The following is a 22,339-nucleotide window of genomic DNA, read 5'->3' as shown; positions in this document are numbered from 1 at the left end:
TTTATTTTATAAAATATTTTCAATCACTTTTTTCACTCCTTGTTTTTTTCCAAATGTTTTTCTTTTTTTTAATTTGAAATTTTTAATTAAAATGAAATTCACAACTTAGTACAAATAACAGCTAGGGTGTTATTTTATTTTACCGGGTTCGGGGACCAACCCCATATTTGTTTTGTTTTTTCAATTTGTTTTCAGGTAAAAAATTATTCTCCTGCACGCTATGCGCGAAAGTATTGTGCTCAAAGGCGTCTTTGAAACGGCACATCGCGGACAAGCACGCGGAGAGGCAAGAGGAGTACAGATGCACCATTTGCGAACGCGTGTACTGCTCGCGGAACTCGCTCATGACCCACATATACACCTACCACAAGTCCAGGCCGGGCGATACGGATCAAATCCGGTTTTTTTAGTGACTACTTGGACGGAGTTGGCGCGGCGTGCGGCAGAGTTCATCTAGCAAAGAGAACCTTCGCGAGGCCAACCTTCCCGCCGCCGTACTTTACAGCACGCACAAAGGTTAGAATCTGATTATAGACAGCGACTAGGGTTACCTGACCGCTAATACATTAACATTTACTCACTGTCGATAGACGAACTAGGTTTAAGGTCCTTTTCTGACTTTTGTTACTTTTGTTTCGGTTTATTTTTGTTATTTTTTTTTTTCAATTTATTTATATTCAACCCCCGAGCCGAAGGCCCCCTCCCTACGGGTTTCGCAGTTTTGACGTTGTTGTGTTGCTTGGAGCATGCTTCTATCATTTTTGTTATCACGTGTTTCTGTGTCAATGTGGTTGAAAGAATTTCCTTAAAAAAAATTTTTTTTGAATATATAAAACTCGTGATTATTGTGTAGTTAGTCAATGTGTACAGTGCATATTATTAGTATTATAATAATTATTTCCTAATGACCTCATACATTCGATCGTATACACTAACGCCGCTAACGTACGCCACGGGCGAGTGCTACGTCGCCGGAGGTTACACCGACCGTTTCGTTTGCAGCCGCGCCGCCGCTCCGTATGCCCCCGCCCACCGCCGGCGGGATCAACGAGCCGCAAGAGTGTCCGTACTGCCGCCGGACCTTCTCCTGCTACTACTCCCTGAAGCGACACTTCCAAGACAAGCACGAGCAGTCGGACACGCTGTACGTGTGCGAGTTCTGCCACCGGAGGTACCGCACCAAGAACTCGCTGACCACGCACAAGAGCCTGCAGCACCGCGGCTCCAGCGGCATGCTGAAGCGCCTGCTGAAGACGTCGGCGCTGCACGGCGCGCTGGCGCCGGCGCCGCACCACCTGTTCGAGCTGGGCGAGCGCGCGCCGCCGCTGCCGCCCGGCCTGCAATGACCGCGGCCCACGGCCTGAACGCGCCGGGGCGCAGTGCAATAGGCGCAGGACTCGCCGTCTTGTATTATATGCTAGTTAAATATTGACCTTAGGTTTAAAATGAACAGTATTGTCGCACGCCCGCTAGGTCGTTTAGTGTAACGGACGCTTCGGCAGACGGTCAAACGGTGTTCATACTACGATGTAATCCAGAGCAATACTAAAGTATTAATGTATCTAGTACTGCCAAATTAATGCCAACTGTATTCTAAAGAGATTTGCATTTTTTAATAATCACTTTTCGATAAATGTCTAGTGTCAAATTAGATTCGGTAACTGTACAAAAGAAAACGTACAAATTTTAAAAACAGTAAATATTAAAAATAAAGTAAAATATTTTTTAATGAAACTTTTTCGGATCGCCAAATCTAAATTTAAATACAGAAGAATATTTAGGAGTTAATTACCAAAATTTTTAGATAAAAAAGAGAAAAAAAAATGTTAATGTTGATTAAGATAAAAATAATACTGAGAATCTGATTTCGAAAGTACAAAATGTTGACGTCTAATCGAACAATATATGTATTCTATGTGCGTTTTGGCTTCAAATAATAACATTTTTGATCAATGTATAAGTAGCCGTGCCTTCGTTCGTCTTTATACGATAGTAAAAGAATTGAGGGAGTTTCCGAGCTGACAAAGAATGTGCACACAGCTGGCGAACGAGCAGTGGCGCTAGAGCGAGACGCGACAGGGCCGCGAGCGCGCCCTCATACAGGGTTACAGGACAGAAAGAGATGTGTGGCCGAAAGGCGCAGGACAGTCGAAAGGTGAGGGTCTTCGAAAAGCAGTTCTCTGTTCGACGATCGTATACGTGCATGATTTCAAATCGTGAGACATAAATCGTTTCGTCTGTATAAATTACGTAGGTTTTAGGTATTCACTAACATAATTATATTTAATCTGTATCCATTTTCGGATTTCTCTCTATGAGTGTATAGTGGTTTCTTATTTAAATGTCGACCAACGTAGCGGACGTCTCGTTATTGAAAATTTATTAGATTATTATTATTATTATTATTATATTCTCAAAATTCTTAAAAGTCTTAAGATCGACCATAAGATGGCTGCAGATTTAGAAATATATTATTTACTTATATTATAGGAAATTGCTTGGGAACCGCATTTGGCTAAAATTGCGACGTACATATCTTTTCAGGGTGAAATCGACGAATTCATTTTGATATAATAGCTAATCTGCATCTATACTTGCTAAGTATAAAACCCTACATATCACGCATATCTATAAAGTTAATAAAGATACAGAAATGAAAGTATTTCTATGCAGTGATATTTCACAAGCCAAAGAAAATAAAATGGGGATAATTTCTGCCGATACGCATTTAATTCAAGTAGAATAAAACATTCTGAAAAATGATTATTGATTAAATTGAACTGTGCCATATCTTATTGAAATCATGGAAAATTATATTACGAAATTTTATATAAAATATATTATGTATTTCATATCGTACGTTAACAGTTTAAAATAATGGATACGAATCATACTAATGCTACATATTATAAGAAAAATAATATAGTAGTTTCTGTAAAACCAACGCAATTCATTTAGAAAAATATTTTTTTGCATTTATTTTTTGTCACGTTTAACTTAGGTACATGCATTCGAGTAGGTTTTTTATTGTCTTTTTCGGAATGTTACATATTCGTGCTTTGTGATATGAGTTTTATTAGTTATTTGGTATATTTCCAAATATATTTTAAGTTTTTATATTCAGCTTAAATTAATTTGTGAAACAAATTATTTTCTTCTGAGTTTTAGAGCATTTTTGCTTGAACGCGGTTATCCCCGGTAACAACGCGCGTACCTCCATGTTTGTAATACCTCACATATTTTGTTTTTTTTTATATATTAATTTTTATTTGAATGTTAATTAAAGAAACTGGCTGTAAATTCCGAAAGTAAGGAAATCGGTTCGGAAATATGAATCGTCATAGTATCACCTTAGGGAGCTTAGAAGAAAATAAAAAAGCAAGCGGGTAGTTCGAAATGTAAATATGTTATAAATTAGCGATTAATACATAATTGAAGGATCGTGGCATCATTTGGGAATAAAGCCTCGTGATATTATTAACTAAATAATAAATAGATAAAATCATTAATGGAAAGGATTTTTATATATTCTACTAATGGATTTATTAATAGTGAAACTTAGGACTTAGTCTTTCTATAATGTTTTTATTAGTGTTTGCCTTTATTGTTTTCGCTGTGTGCAATTATTTCATTGATTCGGCCGTTCGATAGCTTGTTGTTGACCGCTTTGTTGAAATAAAATTTTCGGATTGTTTTCCCACCAACTTTATTCGTAAAAATATTTTTTAATTCTAAATTTTGATCTCAGTAGACAGCTGCGAACTACATCATTTCGGAGACAGCCGTTGGTGATTGTTATTAGCGTAGGTCTTATTCGAGTTAAGTTTGGATGTGTCGGCAAAAATTTGTTAGAATGTAAATCGCAGCTTAAAAAGGAAAGAATCCCATGAAAAAAAATAACAGAACGTAACAGCGAAACAAGAAAAAGAACATTTATTAATTTTGCAATGTATACCAAAATACTGCATTTCTAAATAGTAAGATTATAAGTGAGAAAACTTTTTTTTATAAATTATTTCATTGTCTTGATTTAACTAACTTTACGTTTAATTCATTTCGCTTCATAGCCAGATAATTTATTTTAAGTTTACTAATGAATTACGTTTAATAAACCGACTGTGTTACTAAGGTAGGGAATGGACAAAATAATCAACAACGGAATGCCTTCGTAACAGTACAACTATAACAATAGCCTACAATAAGTAAATATTATAAGATACTACGATTAAATGACAATATGAAACTTTGATTAGAAGTAAGCGTTACTTTTCAGAAGTTCATTACTTACAATAAATAATAAATTTATTTTATTCAATTCTTTATGTCAGGCTCGCCCGCGGAAGTAATACTGCCAAACTTACTTCTGTCGCCAAGCAGCATTTATATGTTCTAATTTGAACAATATTACATATTCATACCGCCTCTACCCGCAAAGTATTGTTTTTTTTCAAAGATGATGATTTTTCACGTAGCATCAGGTGGGTCATCAACTAGAAACATCAATTACCTAAACCATGGAGAACATCATTTATATGCTCTATAAAAATTTAATTGCTGTATTCCGCGAAAACACAGAGCCGGCAATATGTTGACTTTACATTTGTATCCTATGCCGGATTTTTTTTTTGGAGATTTTGGTGCGAAAAAACAGATTACTGCTTAAAATATATTTATTATTACTGTAAATATGAAACAACCTAAAAATGCAAATATTTACATACAACAAATTTCATTAGCATGGCCTCATTGCTGGCAATGCATGCAAATATTAAATATTAAGATTGTAACGCCACTACTTCAACTACAAATTCTACGTCCATATTGTTATTTAGTCATTTTTATTTTGTTTGCGAAACCTGTCCATTTATACTGCCAATAGAATTCTTGAGACGAATCGTCAATGTTTAGGCGCTGTCAGAACTTATCGAAAAAATAAAAAATTGATACGGATATTTTACAACAATCAGTAGCCCTAAGAAAATTAGTATTGGCTAATTGTAAATACATTATCATGTAATTTAAGATGGAATTTACAATAAATTTAAAATTTTAGATACATGGTTCACAAAACGGATTCACAAAACAATCTTGCTTTTTAAATCTAAGTATTACCTCCAATAATATTAAGTATTATCTTTGATAAATCTTTTAATTTTTATTAGTAATATAGCCAGAAACTCTCTGTGTAAAACTACTTGAACCATTTATTAATTTGACTAATAGTAGGTATATGTTTAAAGTTCAAGAACAGTTCCAACAGACTTTATATTATTGCTCAATTTGCTCTATTCTTGCTATAATATTATCACTTTCTGTCTATACAGCAACATCATGCAGGCCATAAAGCATAAAAACACAACTTACCCTACAGTAATTTTCAGATTTCTCTAGGCAACGAAACAGTAATCAACATTAGTTAAAAGTTGTAAAAGCTGCAAAATTACTTGAATTACAGCTTGTACTCGTAGTTACAATCTTTATCCATTCATTGTACATTTATCATATTTTTTTTAATATCATGGTTAATATTTCTGATAAAGTTCAGGTTCAAATAATATCCTTATGCATGCCATTGCTGTATAGATAGGATGATTGACGCTGTACTAATATCAGACACAGTGTACTGAAATACCTCTTCTACATTTATGAACCAAAGAACTATTAAGCCTCTGGTTATCACCAGTATGACGATAGCAAGATTTTATCTTTGCTCAATATATATTAAGACATTACATATTCTCAAAATGAACTGTGCCAATAACATATGTATTTATTGTACAACATATGTACAACAAATTGTTTATAAGTATCTCACATTAGATTCCACAGTTGCTGCAGTATGAACATACTCGTGCAAGTAGATCTACACCAGAGAGTATTGGGTTTACTTTAAACAGGACAAGTCAATAAACGTGATCATTTATATTTATAAATACAATAATTATAGATATTGTCAAACTAAACTATAACAGTTGTTACATAGTTATTTCCATACATACATTATTTTTGTTATCCATATCCATATTTAAAATGCAATAGTTTATCGATCGGTGATTTAATTTTGGGGGGAGGCCCCGGAAATTAAACCACTGGTTCAACCAGAACACAATAGTTAATTATTTAAAATAATTTTAGATTTGCTCGACCGGGGACGCGAAAGCCGTTTATTGAGAATAAATCGACTCCATCAAAAGAGATCTAGCCTAAGATACATTCGCAATGACTTATAGCTCGAAGTTATGATACCGACTGGGTAACTTGTTTTCTTTGGACAATACTTTTATTCTAGTTATTTTTATACAGATTTTTCGAGAACAAGCAAAGTGATCTTAGTCATATCACGAAGTTGTTCGTTGTTGTTTTTGACTCGATAAATAAGTCGTTGGTGTTTCTATCTGTAGTTGAATGAAAGTAAGCCTTTACAGTTAAGTCGTTATATTCTTAAGCCAATAGCTTTAAATATACAGTATCTTCCACTTTAATATAATTAATATTATAAATACAGTTATAGCAATAGTTCCCAATCTGCCATAGTACCTCAGTAATTTTACACATCTTATCAATAAGTGACGCGATCGATAGCAGATTATAACTAAGCATACGAGAAACGAGGATATAATATAAGCAATCTCTTTTTTCCATAAAAATATTTTGGTTTTTATGATATTGGCTTATCGACATTAGAATCCAAAATTACATTTACACGACGCCTCGTCCTCAATAACTCAGCTACATTTGCAAAACTGTTCCTATACATAGCGGACTTTATACTTGTAGAGGACTTTATATTATATAAAGATATATAAATGTAAATAATTATAAGGATGTAGTCGAATGCTAACCACCAAAGGCATCGATGTCTAATATAATCTGCTGATCCCTTGAACTACCTATAGTTACAATCATAGTTCCGTAATTCAAAGTGCACTTACGTCTTTTATATAAAAATAAGAAGTATTATATTAGTAGTTCATTCTACGCCTCCCCTGTCGAGCAATGATCGTTGATAGCCCGTCTTTGCAGTAACTATATAAAAAGTATTTACAATATACCCACTTATGACATACAATATATTGCTAGATGTAACTTTTTATCTACAGATAATGGTAAGGCAGGAGTGTGGTTTCGCTAAAACTTTGGCTAGTGCAATGATATTTTATTTTTCTTTTTCATTTATGCCTAATTTTAAAGGCTTGTATTTATCAAAGATATTAGTTACGTTATACTACTTTTTTGATTTTTTCTACCTCAATAAAACCTGTGGTAGAAAATTCATTGTTATGTAGGCACCAGAGTCAAAATTTTAGCAGAAAGACACTTCTGTTACTTGTTATGCTTGGGTGACACATTTTATAAACAGAAATATTTTTTTAAGAAAATCAATTTATATGTCAATGTTAATTAAGTGGCAATTCTAATTTTAACTGCACTATATTTTTGCTGACACGATTAGGTTTAGATTGTCTTTTTTTTCGTAATTTAATGTAAGCACGATCTGCGTTTTTATTAGTATCAACTTTTCTTTTTTTTTTGTAATATTTTCTTGTCTTAAGTAATGCGTACCCTCGATTCTTTGTGAAGAGATATACACATTTTATTAATTTATTTTATTTTTTACTGAGAGCACACGCATGTGGCATATACGGCCATGCCTAAATATTGTGTTACTATTGTAAAAGTTATACTTTGCCATCGTTAATCAAAGGGGACAGTTATTAATATGTTTCAGATACATTTAGTTAGGGAGTTTTGTTATACTTTTCACGTTCGGAAAGTTTAGAGGGAGGATGTACAAAAATGTTTCATAGTATTGTGTATCGCTCGGTAAGAAATAGGTGTGGGACAGGATAAGCCCCATAGCCAGTTAGGGATCCTCTTGAAATTGTTGTAAGTTGAACATCTTCAGTCGAGACACTTAAAGTACTTGTTGTAGGTTGTATGAAAGACGGCTAACTATAATGGAAGTGAGATTATTCAATGGACATTAAAATTATAAGAAATGCTACAATGCTCAAATACTAACCTGCTAATGAAACAGCAAAATATAATAATATAAATGGGTACTTACTATTTACCTATAAGTAACTTGTACGTAGGTATGTTGTAAGTTATTTCTCTTTTGTAAATTACTTAATACACTTTCCACAAACCCCACAGCTACAATTTAATATATTGCTTAACATACGAAGACATTTTACACAATTAATAGACATTGACCGTAAATAGATTGTAGGTATACCTCAAAGAAAAAAATATATATTAAAGTCTTTTTATCAATTTTAATAGCAATTAGCATTGTTGTTTGACAATTTAAAATCTCGCGCTATCAACTCTGACATTGACAACTTTGCGTGCGTTTAGAAATTTTTTAACCAATGAAAAAAGAATTGAATAACTGAATTGAACCATAAACAATAGCGTAGTGAATAATAAATACGAAAGCAAGTTTTAAGAAACGTTAAAAGGTAGTTTTGATGCGTTAAAAACAATCAGTTTTCGGGTGTTTGAATGTTAAAATGTTACTTTTTTGTTAAATATGAATCATGAACATTATTTTGAAGTGTCAACTTCTTATGGGAGGTCGCTTCGTAACGTAACGCGTTACGGTGCCATTTTTTCTGGCTTCCCCTTTTACGCTTTTTTAGTTATTTACGCTTTCTTAATCATATTTGGAAGTAAATTAACTCAGTGTAACAACGTTTTATAATTTTTTGTCCATTGAATAGGGGTGTCTTTACTTGTTTTGATGTTGTTGATATATGTGAATAAGGAATCAAACGGGCTGCGTAGTTGGAACATATCAGAGTCGGATGACGTAGTACTCTAAGTATCTTTGAATCTGACAAACAGAATTAAATATTCTAATATTGAGTTGTACTAAACGGTAATTTATGTTTTGTACGAAATCTGCATTTTGAAATATAATGGAAAATATACAGTTGGATGTAATGAAAATATAAAATTTAATAAACTCGCAGTGATTCCATTGATGATGTGTATTTTTATTTATCCCGAATGTTATTTCCGTTTTCCCGTAATATTATATCCTGTTGGTTGCAATATTTGTGAAATCCTGTAACATGAATGATTAACAGTTTTTACCAGGGATAAGAATAACCTTGTCATTTTGAAAAGGTTATTTTGTACAAAAATATATAAATTGATGATAAAAAATTGGTTTGAAAGTAAAATTATTTGCATGAATAATATGCTAATTTACAGAATTACGAGTTATCATTAAATTCATTAAAAATACATACTTAGAACAAAGTTTGTTGTATAGAGTTTCTTGAATGTCCCTAACCTACTTTTCTTTTCTTTCTTCGACGGTAGGTAAAGGTAGGGTAAAGGGTAGGGGTAGGGTAGGGTACGCTAGGGAGAGGTAGGCTAGGATAGTGGTAGGGAAGGTGTAGGGTGGAAGTATGGTAGGCCCTACCCTACCATACTTCCACCTAGGAAGGGAAGAAATGCACATAAGTAAAAGCGAAGCTTGACCGGGTCCGCTATTGAATATACATTTTGAAAGTTTTTGTTGGAGAGCATTATAATATGATCGATACTGAGGAGGCCCAAAACACTTTTTTGTTATCTTTTGTCTGTCTGTCTGACAGTCCGTCTTTTTTATAACTGGGCATCGCGCTGAAACTACTGAATGAATTCAAGAGAAACTTGGTTCGATTTGATGCCATATTACGATGATGGTTATGATACTTTTGTCAAAAAATAAAATCAAAAAGGGGTAAACTAGGGGTAGAAAGTTTTTATGAAAATTCCTTCAGTTGTAAATATAAAATTAGTATTATTTATTATACTTTAAAAATCTTGCAAAATTATTAATAGAAAGGTGTGAAATAGGGGTTGAAAGTTTACATAGATTTTCACGCGGACGAAGTCACGGGCGTCCGCTAGTGAACGTTATAAAATGAAGGAGATTTTATTCGTAAATCGAATCACATATAGGTACGAGTACATAATTATTTTATAAGGCCCTGATATTTTGATAAAATTTGAAATTTGAAATTAGAATGAAATGCAGCGTTCTTGTCTGTGGAATGCGTGCTTTTTTTTATTTGATTATTATTGAGTTGCGAGCTGCGTCTGCAAAAATAATTTCACTACTCTTGCTCAAAAACACAAAGTGAAAGGTGCGCAACCGAGGAGCAGCAGGTCGCGTGCGGGCGCGCAAGCAATTCCTTCGTCCAGCTCTGGTACCTTGTTGGACGACACAACATTCCGTGTCGCCACCTGCTTGCTTGGATGCTTCGTGTGTTTCTCCGCATCGCTGTATCTGTAGAGAGCTAGTCGATAAACTCAAAAATCAAAATCAAAAAAAAAAATATTTATTTCAAGTAGGCTCAGTTAACAAGCACTTTTGACACATCAGTGACTATTTTTAAAGATTCTACCACCGGTTCGGAAGGCAGGTTCTGCTGAGAAGAAACCGGCAAGAAACTCAACAACTCAACATTACAATTTCTTATAGTTTTACTTTTTGTGTGAAGGTGGAAGCTGATCCAATGGCCTCCAAGCACTTTTATCTTGAAGGAACTCATCAATGGTGCAGTAACCTCGACTAAGTAAATGTTTTTTAACACATTGCTTAAAGCTATGCATTGGCACACAGGTGCTCGGACACCACGGTCTTTCTTGCAGTAGGAGCACTGGCTGTATTCCGCGGCACACTAGCCTTAACGACATCATCCGTCGTGCTCTTGTCGCCGCCGGCGTGCCGTTTTAGAACCTAAAGTCAGCCATTGACAAAAGACAAAAAACGCAAAAGGCAGCGAAGACGTTTTATAGGTCGAGCCGCAGCGACCAATACACGATCCATTATAATCGTGGGTGTTGTTGCAGAAATGTGAGAATAATTGACCGTCAATGGCTGACTTTAGGTTCTAAAACTTGATAGTCATAGGCGTGCCTAATGGTTTGACACGTGACGATGGCAAGAGACCAGACGGCATGTCATTAATGCCACGGAAGAATGCCAGTTTCCTGGCGCGATGCAACTAAAGCAATCTCGTTGAAGATTACATATTTGAGTCCATAACTGGCGAAACACTAGGACCGTGGGGTCCTCGTACTCGCTTGCTTTCTAAAGAAATTACAAAGCGATAAATCGACGCCTCCCGTGTCCAGAAAGCTGGCCTATTTACTTAGGCCAGAGAATTAGTTTTGCTATATAACCTTTTTTTATTTTTATAATATGTAGGTAGTTAATATTACTGCTGTAAATTATATATTGTTCAAAAATATTAAATATAAATTTTAAAGTTTTATAAAATTAACTGATATATTTCAACCTTAGACCATATTTCAACTAATATTCATAATATGAAAAATAAAAATAAAAATCTATTTAAACCTAGAAAAATAATGGTTCCCGCGGATTTGTAAAAAACAAAATTTTACTGTTGTCAAAGTATATCGTGGGCGTCAGCTAGAAAAGCAATAAAAAATGTCTATGATGATGAGTTTTAGAACGAACACAATTTCTATAAAATTGTAACCGATTTCTACGAATTTGTATCTGTTGTGTTGTCATCTGTCAAGTTGTCAAATGTCAAACTTAAAAATGACATGACGTCAGTGTCAAGTTTATTATTATTTTGAAAAGTTGCATGCACGTGTGTTTCTTATTAAATTTAATGCTTTCTTCAATAATATTTGTACAAACATGGATGCTTATGATATATTCAAGAAGCTAACGAAGGGGCTAAAATTTAAACACCGAGTTTTAGGAGCAAAGAACCAAGTAAGAATCAACATAACCTTCCGACTATTGAATCAGGATCTTGTTCTGTTTAAACTCTCAACCCAGTTTTCGACCACGGCGACCAATCTCATATTAATATAAACCACTCTCTGTTCTCTCTTTTTCATAGTCCGATTGACACGATCGGTGAAAGATGACGCACAGGACCGACTGCTTTACATTCTCTTGTGTAGGTGTACCTTTAACTTCCCAAATCCAGGCTGTTATTATAATTTTACTTGTTAGAAGTTGGTTTATTTGTTGGCCTGACCCGGGATTGAACCCTGGACCTCATTGTCTTAGCGGAACCAGATTACCACAGGATCTAGGAGGCTAGGAAGCATATAATCTATAGTTGTATTGTTCTGCCAAGCTATCAGACTATGATAGTGACAGAAATAATAGTGTACGTATCTGGCACACACTTATCTATATCCACTAGTATATATACATATATAAATGAATCTATATAGCCCTTGGTCGCATAAATAAAAAAATTAAAAGGGTAGGGGTTGTTGAGTCCAATGTTTACATTGAGTTTCATGTTGACAAAGTCACAGACGTCCATTAGTGCACTTTAACATCTCTTGTGTATAAATTACTTCTTGTGGCTAAATGGGGATGATGACTAGGTTTGAATATATTGATTTTTATGATACATTCGGGTAAATAAGGTCAATGTTAACTAATTTATACATAAAAAGCAAAGATTGACTGGATATTTGCAAAATAAATAAGATTATAAAATTTCAAAATCTACTAAAAATATTTTATCATAATTAGATGAGAATTCATACAGTTTTAACTCCCTTACATTAAATGTGACATTTTTTAATAAATGAACTATAAACATAAACGCACAAATAACAAAGATATTAGTAATTTTGTTTAAACACCCATACAAATCTAACGATCATTAATTGCCTACGACGTCATAAGCTCGTACCGTTTTGTATGGGGCGTTTTTCAGGGATCCGCGGCAGCACCGCAAATCTGACCCTTTAAATCCCTGTAGCTCCGAAAGTAATGATTGCAGATACTCTGTTACTTTTACAAAATTGCTTTACTATTAGCGTACTCTTAATTTATATACAATTTAAAAAACTGTCATCATCCCTATTGGCTTTCATAGGTGAAATTTAGTCTGAAAGGCAATATTGTAATCACTCTACCAATAAATATTTCAGCAACAATTAACTTCTCCATCTACTCCATCTAAAGTAAAGAAAGAAATAGATATAAAGGAAGAGAAAGTTATAAACTGTGTAGATGTTAACACACAAAATTATTCTGGATCTGAAATAGAACTGGATGACATTAACTTAGCATCTGATGATGACGATAATGTTTTAAAGTTGGAGGATGAAGGTGATGAAAGTGATTCAGCATCTGATAATGAACAAGACAGTGATGTATCAGATAGTAAAGATAAGGGAAATGAATTAGGAGTGAAAGAAGAGTTGGATGCTGTTACTAAACTAAAGAAGACTAAAAAGAAAAGTAAATTAGACCCTGAAGTTTTAAAAAAGAAACTTGAATTAGAAGAGGTATGTGTTTATATCATAACATTTATTTTTATGGATATGTCTTCAATATTCTTTTGTTTAGTCTTATTCTAACTATTAAGTGGGAATGTATCCATACCAAGTAACTCCCATCTTACCAGCGCAAACATGGGACACAGATAAAGTGTTAGCTGGTCACCGTCTCACCAGAACCTGGACATGATAGATCTTCTATGATTTTCATTTCGAATGCCCTTCAGGCGTTTGTGTTTCCTGACGCTTATAATTTGAAAACCTTCAAAGCAAGAGTGAATAGGGATCTTCTAGGTAAGTATGCTCCAACTTAGACCGCATTAATTCTTACCTTCAGGCCTAATTGTGGTCAAGCGCTGGCCTATATTGCATAAAAAAAAATATATCTTTAAGAGTCTATTGAGCAGACAAAGTAGTATGCCTATACCTTTCAATTAAGATAAAGCCTATGAGTGCCTATAACTACACAACCATCACCAAACCAGTACCTTTTAGAAGAGAATATTCATAATATTTTTTCGTCTTCGCTGGATTCATCTTCTACTAAATAATAAATCATCATTAACAACCCATATTTGACTTACTGGTGAGCTTGAGTCTCCTCTCAGAATGAGAAGGGTTAGGCCAATACTCCACCATGCTGGCCCAATGCAGATTGAGAAAAGAGAGAGAGAGGAATTCAAAGAGAATTGAGAAAATTCTCTGGTATGCAGGTTTCCTTACAATGTTTTTCCTTCACCATTTGAGACACGTGATATTTAATTTCTTAATATGCACACATCTTGAAAGTTTGAGGTGCATGCCCGTATCATATTAAACCCACAACATCTGGAATTGGGGGCAGAGGTCATATCCACTGGGCTATCACGGCTCTTAAATAACATGTAAATAATAAATAACATGTAAATAATATTTTTTTAAAGCAAAACCATTTTCGCAACTTGCACGGCATCAAGGCAGTTGGACGACACATACCAAAAGCTTTAGAAGATTTCACAGAAGTTGTAGCTAGGTATAATGTTGCTCAGACATTAGTCAACACAGTGGTGCAATGTGGCTACTCAGAACCTACACCAATCCAGCGACAAGCCATCCCTTGTATATTAGAGGTAACACCTAAAACTGACGTCTAAGCTAAACTAATAACTTCTCATGGGGGGGTAAACTGCTTCGAAACGTAATGCATGATGGCACTACTCTGTCTGGCATCCCTTTTTCTCACCCAAATGGCAGCAGGTTTAAGTTATCCCTTCTGTTGAGTATACAAATACTTATTTAATGTATAAATACATATAGACACTGGAAAACACCCATGCTCATTACACAAATATTTTCCAGTTGTGGGAATTAAACCCACGGCTATGGATGCAAAACTATGTGCCCCCCCCATTGCCGATTCAGCTTCAAGACTCTTAGAACTATGTAGGGGACTTTGATTCTTCTGAGGATCTCTTCATTTCAGATTCAATCACAGAGATGTTTTATAGATCTACAATATTAACAGCAAAGACTTATTTATTATTACAGATAATTTACTAAACCCATTTTATCTTCTGAAAATGTTCACGGACAATGAAAGTTTTCATTTGATTCTTTCGCGGACGAAGTTGCGGCCATTCATTAGTTTAATTTAATTGTATAACACTTGATATCAGTTGACCAATTGAATTGATCAATCTTGTAATACAATATGTGTAATATTTTAGGGACGTCAAATAGTAGCCTGTGCACCAACAGGCTCAGGTAAAACTGCAGCTTTTCTAGTCCCGTTGCTACATCTACTGGGTGCTCCGTGTGGCGGCCCGAGAGCCCTGGTGCTCTGCCCCACGAGGGAGTTGGCTCATCAGATCTACCGTGAAGCATTGAGATTGTCTGCATCAACCCAATTGAGATGCACTGTCATTAAGAGTGTTAAAGAGAGTAAAATTAAGGAACGGGAGAATACTATAAAGAAAAGTGGTATGTATAATATAACTATTAGACCTGAATAACTCCACAGTTATGGGTTCCAACTTAAACTGAAAGGTTCTAGGTTCAGTTTCCATCTGTCATGCATGCCAATGTTCTAATGTCCTGGTAATATTCAAAAACATGTCTCTCTTACAAATTGATATTCTTCCATTCATTCTAACCATTCACAATATAAGTAATTTTCATCATATTTAAAGGCCGTGACATATTATTATATTCTGAATTTTACTTTTCAGATTTAGTAATAAGCACACCTAACCGCTTGTGTTACCTACTCAATCAAGATAATGCAGGCATCAGTTTAGAAAAGTGAGTTCTTAAGCATATTTTTTTGGGTATCTATAATACATTCTTGACTTGAAGGTACCCATGTTTTATATAACAATCTTCAAGTCAAGAGTTTTTAAAATAGGCTGCTATACAGAGTGCTCGGGTGTAAAGTAAGATAAATAATATTTCTTTTGTAAATAGATCTGAAAATGTGTGCCTTATACGCATCCTCATAATTATGACGTAGCCAGGTTTGACGTCTTCTATAATGCAAGTATAGTATTAAAGGTGTGTTTTACATAGATAGTCTGAATTATTTGAATTACTTTGTATGAAAACATAAAAAGTTTTTATTTTTTAGTTAAAAAAATATTTATTATGAAGTTCTCCTCCTGTAAGAGGACTCGTCAACACCTTGAAGTTATGGGAAATACTCCCGAGCACTCTGTATAGCTGCTGATAATAATTATGATACTTGTCCAGGGTGCAGTGGCTCATCATCGACGAGGCGGACAAGCTGTTCGAAGGTTCCCTGGAGGAAGTCAACACCTTCAGGCAGCAGCTGGACGTGGTTCTCGCCGCCTGCCGCGCCAAGCTTGCCATGTTCAGCGCCACGCACACGCCGGCGCTTGCCAAGTGGGCGCGCCACCACATGCGGGGACTCATCAACGTCACTGTAGGACTCAGGTATTTTCAATCTAATCAGGGAAATCTGTTTAGCTTTGAATGTAGTTGTAAGGTGTTAAACCAAGCGTGTTTGAGTGTATAATCAACCCAAGGGAAAGTTACATCTAGCCTACCCAAAGTTACATCTAGCCTATCCCAATTGGTAGATTGTGTATAAAAGATTTAGTGTTTTTTTTATTGCTTATTAGTTCATAAGCTATATACAGGTGCTCGGGAGTATTTCCCATAACTCTAGGATTATATTCATTAAAGAAAATTAATTAAAAATGTCTAAGGAATATGTGTTCTAATATGAATATTTTCAGAGTAAAAAAATATTTCTTTTGTAAATAGATTTTTTATCGCATGTTTGTATTATGAGCTGCTCAAACTTATTTATTAATAAATATCTTGAAGTAGCTTACTAGTACTTATAGATATAGACTATAACACACCTGAAAAATCTCTACACAACAAATTAGCTAAAGTAGGCGTTTGCGGAAGGTCATTTTGATTAGTGGTAATTCCATTATTTTAAGTTCTGAATAAAGCCGTATTACAGGGAACGTAAGGGTATGAATTGTCTATAAAAGTGTCTCCCAACTTGAGACCTGAGACCGTTTTTTGAAAATGCATACAAGACAGTGAGAGGTTGAAATCACCTGAGGCTTGTAATATGTAACCTTCATAATTTGTAAATGCAGGAATGCTGCAGCCTCCACAGTGGAGCAGGAGCTTCTATTTTGTGGGAACGAGAACGGGAAACTCGTTGCGTTCAGGCAGCTGGTGCAAAAGGGACTCAAGCCACCTGTTTTAGGTGTGTACTTCTAATAAATATTCACATTTAATCCCTATGCCAACTCTTTTTATAGAGTATAAATATGCCCAACAGATTTGACAGAGCTTATCCTATACAGGCTTATGAGACTTACTATCTGTGCGTGCCGTGGGTCGGATGGACGGACTGACTTGATGGATCCATGTCAACGCGGCTTAGGATATCTTACTAACGTGAGCCCTGTAAGTTTATGATCTGTTATAGGTTTAGGGTAACTAAATTGTATATACTATGAGTTCTTGTATGTCCTCAATGACACTATTTAATGTATTTTATTAACTCAAATATGTTACAATGTAATGTTAATTTTCTGGCGACCGAAAGGTAGGTATGGACTAGTACACGTGACTTTCTGAAATGCTGATCCCTCATTGTGTGTATTATGGTGCAATATGTATGTGTGTGTGTGTTAATATAGGATATTAGTTTTCCATTTGTAATCAGATTGGCCATAAATTTGTTTTTGTAGCTTTGATAACGTGACGTTTTAAACGAAGGTTATCGACTATTATAATGGCAATCTGAATTTTTGATATAGCAGCCCTGAATAGTGACATTCATTGAAGTCCTGGCGTAAGATTTTTCTGCTATTCTTCTTGCTGTGCCTCTTTTGCCTTGTACCTTCGCGTGTTATGGACTCAGCTCTCATCTGATTAAGTATTATTTAATACTGCAAAAGGAAGATCCTCAATAATGAAATATTTCTTCGAACAGTGTTCGTCCAGGGCAAAGACCGCGCGAAGCAGCTGTTCAAGGAGCTGATCTATGACGGCATAAACGTGGACGCCATTCACGCTGACAGGACGCAGGCGCAGGTGACCCTTTCTAGTACTTCATACAGTCACTATCTCTCCCGATAGTATTAGATAGGCCTAAGATATGTGCTTGTGATTCCTAGAGAATAATTAGTACAACCAACAAACTGAAAGGGAATTCAATAGCCCTTCTATGTTAACCCATTAAATGTAATGGGTGAACATAGAAGCTACAAATGGATGGGTTTACCTAAAAAACTATCAAAGTAGTTGTGTTACATGATTACTGCCTAGTTAATCTAGTGATGTGTGGCTCACGATCGCGATACGAGGCCTATTTACTAACTTTGAGGCCTGCTGGCCTATTTACTAACTTTGAATAACTTTAGTGGATATGAAGTCCATCTAGCTATTGTAAGTAATTAATTCCTAAGACATATTCAATCAATAATTTAAAAAAATCAATAATTTATTGCTAACTGATCAACGTTGCTGAGCAGTGTAAGGAATACGAAAAATGCGATTGTTATTAATTTGATGTTAATTGTATTAGGTGGCTAATAAACCGATGTTAGTAAATAGGACAGCATGGCCAATATGAAATATTGAGTTTTTTTTTATTCTTTACAAGTTGATTACAATCTCACCTGATGGTAAGTGATGATGCAATCTAAGATGGAAGCGGACTAACTTGTTAGCCACAGCCGAAGCCTCCCACCAGCCAAATTCAGCTTTTCTTTCTCCAAGAAATTCTTAGTAGCAGCCGGGAGTAGGGATGTTGGTAACACACTACATGTCTCAGAAGGCACTTTGAGGTGAACATGACTCTTTAGGCTATTCAAATAAGTTGATGTTGAAAGCTATTCTGTATCTTCCAGCGGGACAACGTGGTGCGCAGTTTCCGCGTGGGGCGCATCTGGGTGCTGATCTGCACGGAGCTGATGGGGCGCGGCATCGACTTCCGCGGCGTCAACCTCGTCGTCAACTACGACTTCCCGCCCTCCGCCATCTCCTACATACACAGGCGAGTGTGCGCAGTTTGCGCGTGGAGTTGCTACATAACATCTGGTCTACTCGGGTTCCGTACTCTCTGTTACTCGTGGACGTCTTGTCAGTCTGTGCCGATAGCTGACTCTTTGGGAACGTTGTCAGTCTATGGTAGTGGTGGATTTCTTGCTGGAGCAGTTTGGATTCTGTATACCCGATCCTCGTCTATCAATTGTCAGTCCGTCGTAGTCTGTGCCAACAGCTGGCAAACGAATTTGAAAAGTTCTTTTACTGTGGGTATGCTATCCCCGGGTGGTATAGGCTATATTTTATCCACTTATTTGTACGGGAACTACGCGGGTGAAGCCGCGTGTCGTCTGCTAGTTTAAAATGATTTGGTAACATTACAGGGTAGGGCGGGCGGGGCGCGCGGGGCAGCGCGGCAAAGCGATCACTTTCTTCACGCAGGACGATGTCGTCAACCTTCGGAGGTGAGATACAAGTTACACTTATATACAATAGGTATATATATGTAGTTGACACTTTTTTTTTCTTAAATGAAAAAAAAAATATTTTTTTTGGTACATTATTTTTTTTATAGATATTTTTTTGACAATACGAGCCAAAACGCTTTCAGCCATGATGGTCTATATTTTAACAGTTTTATGACGTCACGTTAAACCCTAACCAAACGAAGTGTTTGACAAAAATATTAGTTATTAATTTGACGTTTATTCCTTGAGTGACATCGAGTAACATCATGACGTCACAAAATGGATGATAGCGTTTTTGACGTTTGTAAAATTTTTTTAAATAGATAATTTTTTTAATTAGGTCTTAAACTTTTATTAATTGATAAGCTGAAGAGTTTGTTTGTTTATTTGAACGCGCTAATCTCAGGAACTACTGGTCCGATTTGAAAAATTCTTTCAGTGTCAGATAGCCCATTTATTGAGGAAGGTTAATGTAAAAATATATAATTAGAGTGAGTTTGTCTCGTCTGTCCGTGTGCCAGCATAGCGTCAGTGCTGAAGCAGTCGGGCTGCGCGGTGCCGGCGTACATGCTGGCGCTGCAGCAGAACGCCAACAAGAGGAAGCGGCTGCTGAAGAAGGCGCCGCACCGCGACAAGATCTCCACCAAACTTGACAAACCCGAGAAGTCAGTCGTTCTTTAATATGCTTTTAACTTTTTAGAATTTAAACTATCGTGAGTGTTATTCATATTAATTGATTATGAAACACGGCTGAAATTCACGTGATATTAGGTCGGAGTATGCCCGACTAGTTTCGAACCCATACGGGGCCCTTAGTCATGAGCTGGTTCTTGCATCGCGGCACGATCCAAACTGCGAAGCGGCTGCGCGACGCGCTGCTGCACGCATTGCGCGCGCGGATAGGGGTTGAGTGGTGGGGAGTGAAGGTTCCGCTACACTCTCCGATGGTTCATTAATGTCATCTTCATTAGACTCGTCTTCTTGTCTAACTTGTCTAAACTAGTCGGGCATACTCCGACCTAATATCACGTGAGTTTTAGCCGTGTTTCATAATCAATTAATATGCTTTTAACTTCCTACTTAGGCTCAGTCCAGAAAGAGCGAATTCGCCGCGATTCTCTCGCGCGTATTACGCGCGACTATTGCGTCCACATGGTAAATAAGATAAGATAAATATACTTTATTTGCACACCACAAAGACAAAAACAAGTGAAATAAAAAACAAATTAGGAAGAGATCAGCATACAAAAGGCGGCCTTATCGCTAAGTAGCGATTTCTTCCAGGCAACCTTCGGTTTAGGAAAACTTAAGGACATCAGCAGGTGGCGTAAAACAAAAATAACCATAGTATTAGTAATACACATACATACAAATAATTTACATCCTAATACATAAACAATATTACACAAATACCTACAATATTGAATAAAATACATATCAAAATATACTAATAAATACCTTATATTGAAAAAATAATATATACAGATCGACTTTACTGCACCAGATAATGAGACTTTACGGCATTTTTAAAAATGTCCAGTGTCTTTGATTGCCGTATATTTAAAGGGAGAGCATTCCATAACTTAACGGCTTGCACAACGAAAGAATGTTTATAAAATTTCGTCTTATGCACGGGTAAACATAGAGTTAGTAATCGACACTGTCTCAGTTCAGACTGCACTCCCTGAAACGTAAATTTCTCCTTCAGATACACAGGAGATTTTGGATTAAACAACACACAGTACAAAAGTGAAAGTACATGCAGATCCCGGCGACGACGAATAGGGAGCCACTTGAGCTTCTGACGGAATTCAGAAATATGGTCATATTTGCGTAGGCTAAATATGAACCGAATAGCAAGGTTTTGAAGTCGTCATGGTGCGTACCAACGCGCGAGCATTTCAGTACTAAACATGGAGTTGAACGTGCACTCAATTTGTTTTTTTTTTCTACGGGAGGGTAAACCGATTCGTAACGTTACACCACTCTGTCTAGCTTCTCTTTCTCTCACGCATATGACAGTTAACGCTTCTGTCGAGCGTCCCGAGTCGTTTTTAATTTTATGCGACATCTCGAATGCTTTATATTCAAAATAAGTTGCAGGGATGGTCTGGAGGGTTAAACGTTTTATTATTATTATTATTTTTTGCAGTTTTATCTGACTGACCCAATCTAAATTGGTGGCCCCTAAATGGGCCAGGTTTAGGCTGATAAACGAGTACTGTCATATGTTAATGATAATAATCGATCAACTGTTTAACGTGCTCTTCGCAGCACGGAAGTACCACATAATATAACAGCACCACCAACTGCCCAACACCGAGCTGAGAATTTCTTGGAACAGGGTCGATTCTCTTTCTACGATCGCAAACGCTTCCTTCTTCGCAAAAGCTAACGCTTCGAAAACTAGAAAAATGTATAGGAATGACTTTAGCTATCGACAGGTCACTTGATCAAGTTGTCGATCGGATCTGTTATTCCCATACATTTTTCTAGTTTTCGAAGCGTTAGCTTTTGTAGAAAGAGTATCGACGTGCCACTTGGCTAAGAAGCCCAGGACTCAAACCGCGACCTTGAGATAAGAAGTCACATAGGCTGACCAATGCATAAGACTAGACCAGCGAGGAGTTTGTTCAGTATAGTTAGTTGGTTTTAATAATGCCATTATTTTCAGGAGGAAAGTCGAAGAAAAATCGGGTGAAAATGAAGCTGACAAGGCTAAAGACACGAAATCAATTGAGAATAGTAAAAATAAAAAACAAAGGAAAGTAGTCAACACAGAGTCCAATAACAAAAAACAAGTAGTTGTGAAAGAAAAAGGAAAAGAGAAAGGAAAGAAAAAAGTAAACAAGAAGGAAATGAAGAAAAGTAATTTAGGGAAAAGGAAAAAGAAAAGTTTTTCAAAGACTGTGGTAAAGAATTGACAATAAATTAATTTTAATAATAGTAATAATTTTAACGTATTTTTATTTTTATAAATTTAACTCACCGCAAGTCTGGCTTGACCAGAAACATGAAAAAAATGCCATGTTGCGAAAAAAAGGAACTAGGTAGTCAAATGAAAT

The 22,339-nt window shown here is 35.9% G+C and overlaps 4 protein-coding genes across 5 annotated transcripts in view; all 4 read left to right on the top strand.

The window, feature by feature from the left end:
- The window catches only part of LOC112046462 (broad-complex core protein isoforms 1/2/3/4/5), a 141,769-nt gene extending 140,628 nt beyond the window's left edge, over positions 1–1,141 (top strand). Inside the window, exons 9-10 of the transcript XR_008251470.1 lie at positions 196–516; positions 1,003–1,141. The gene's annotated coding sequence lies outside the window, so the exon portion shown is untranslated. The remainder of the gene's footprint in view (positions 1–195; positions 517–1,002) is intronic.
- The window catches only part of LOC112046466 (rab GTPase-binding effector protein 1), a 449,904-nt gene that overhangs the window by 221,522 nt on the left and 206,043 nt on the right, over positions 1–22,339 (top strand). The window lies entirely within an intron of this gene.
- On the top strand, positions 1,020–1,346 carry LOC128198743 (broad-complex core protein-like). Its single transcript, XM_052885523.1, has one exon. The coding sequence runs from the start codon at positions 1,020–1,022 to the stop codon at positions 1,344–1,346; it is 327 nt and encodes a 108-aa protein (XP_052741483.1).
- LOC112046467 (probable ATP-dependent RNA helicase DDX52) lies at positions 11,585–22,228 on the top strand. Of its 2 annotated transcripts, XM_052885661.1 has the most exons (13): positions 11,585–11,755; positions 12,943–13,302; positions 14,217–14,402; positions 15,000–15,252; positions 15,501–15,573; positions 16,018–16,221; positions 16,905–17,017; positions 17,753–17,853; positions 18,672–18,817; positions 19,191–19,271; positions 19,796–19,939; positions 20,359–20,429; positions 21,949–22,228. In XM_052885661.1, the coding sequence occupies exons 1-13, from the start codon at positions 11,678–11,680 to the stop codon at positions 22,044–22,046; spliced, it is 1,908 nt and encodes a 635-aa protein (XP_052741621.1). In that variant the 5' UTR covers positions 11,585–11,677; the 3' UTR covers positions 22,047–22,228. The 2 variants fall into 2 exon arrangements, with proteins under 2 accessions (XP_052741621.1, XP_023938857.2); XM_024083089.2 differs by lacking the exon at positions 20,359–20,429 and having other exon boundaries at positions 11,587–11,755.

Source organism: Bicyclus anynana, chromosome 14 (assembly GCF_947172395.1).
Source record: "Bicyclus anynana chromosome 14, ilBicAnyn1.1, whole genome shotgun sequence".
In the NCBI taxonomy this organism is placed as follows: Eukaryota; Metazoa; Arthropoda; class Insecta; order Lepidoptera; family Nymphalidae; genus Bicyclus; species Bicyclus anynana.
Note: the sequence above shows the minus strand (reverse complement) of the source record. Positions and strands in the feature narration are given on the sequence as shown.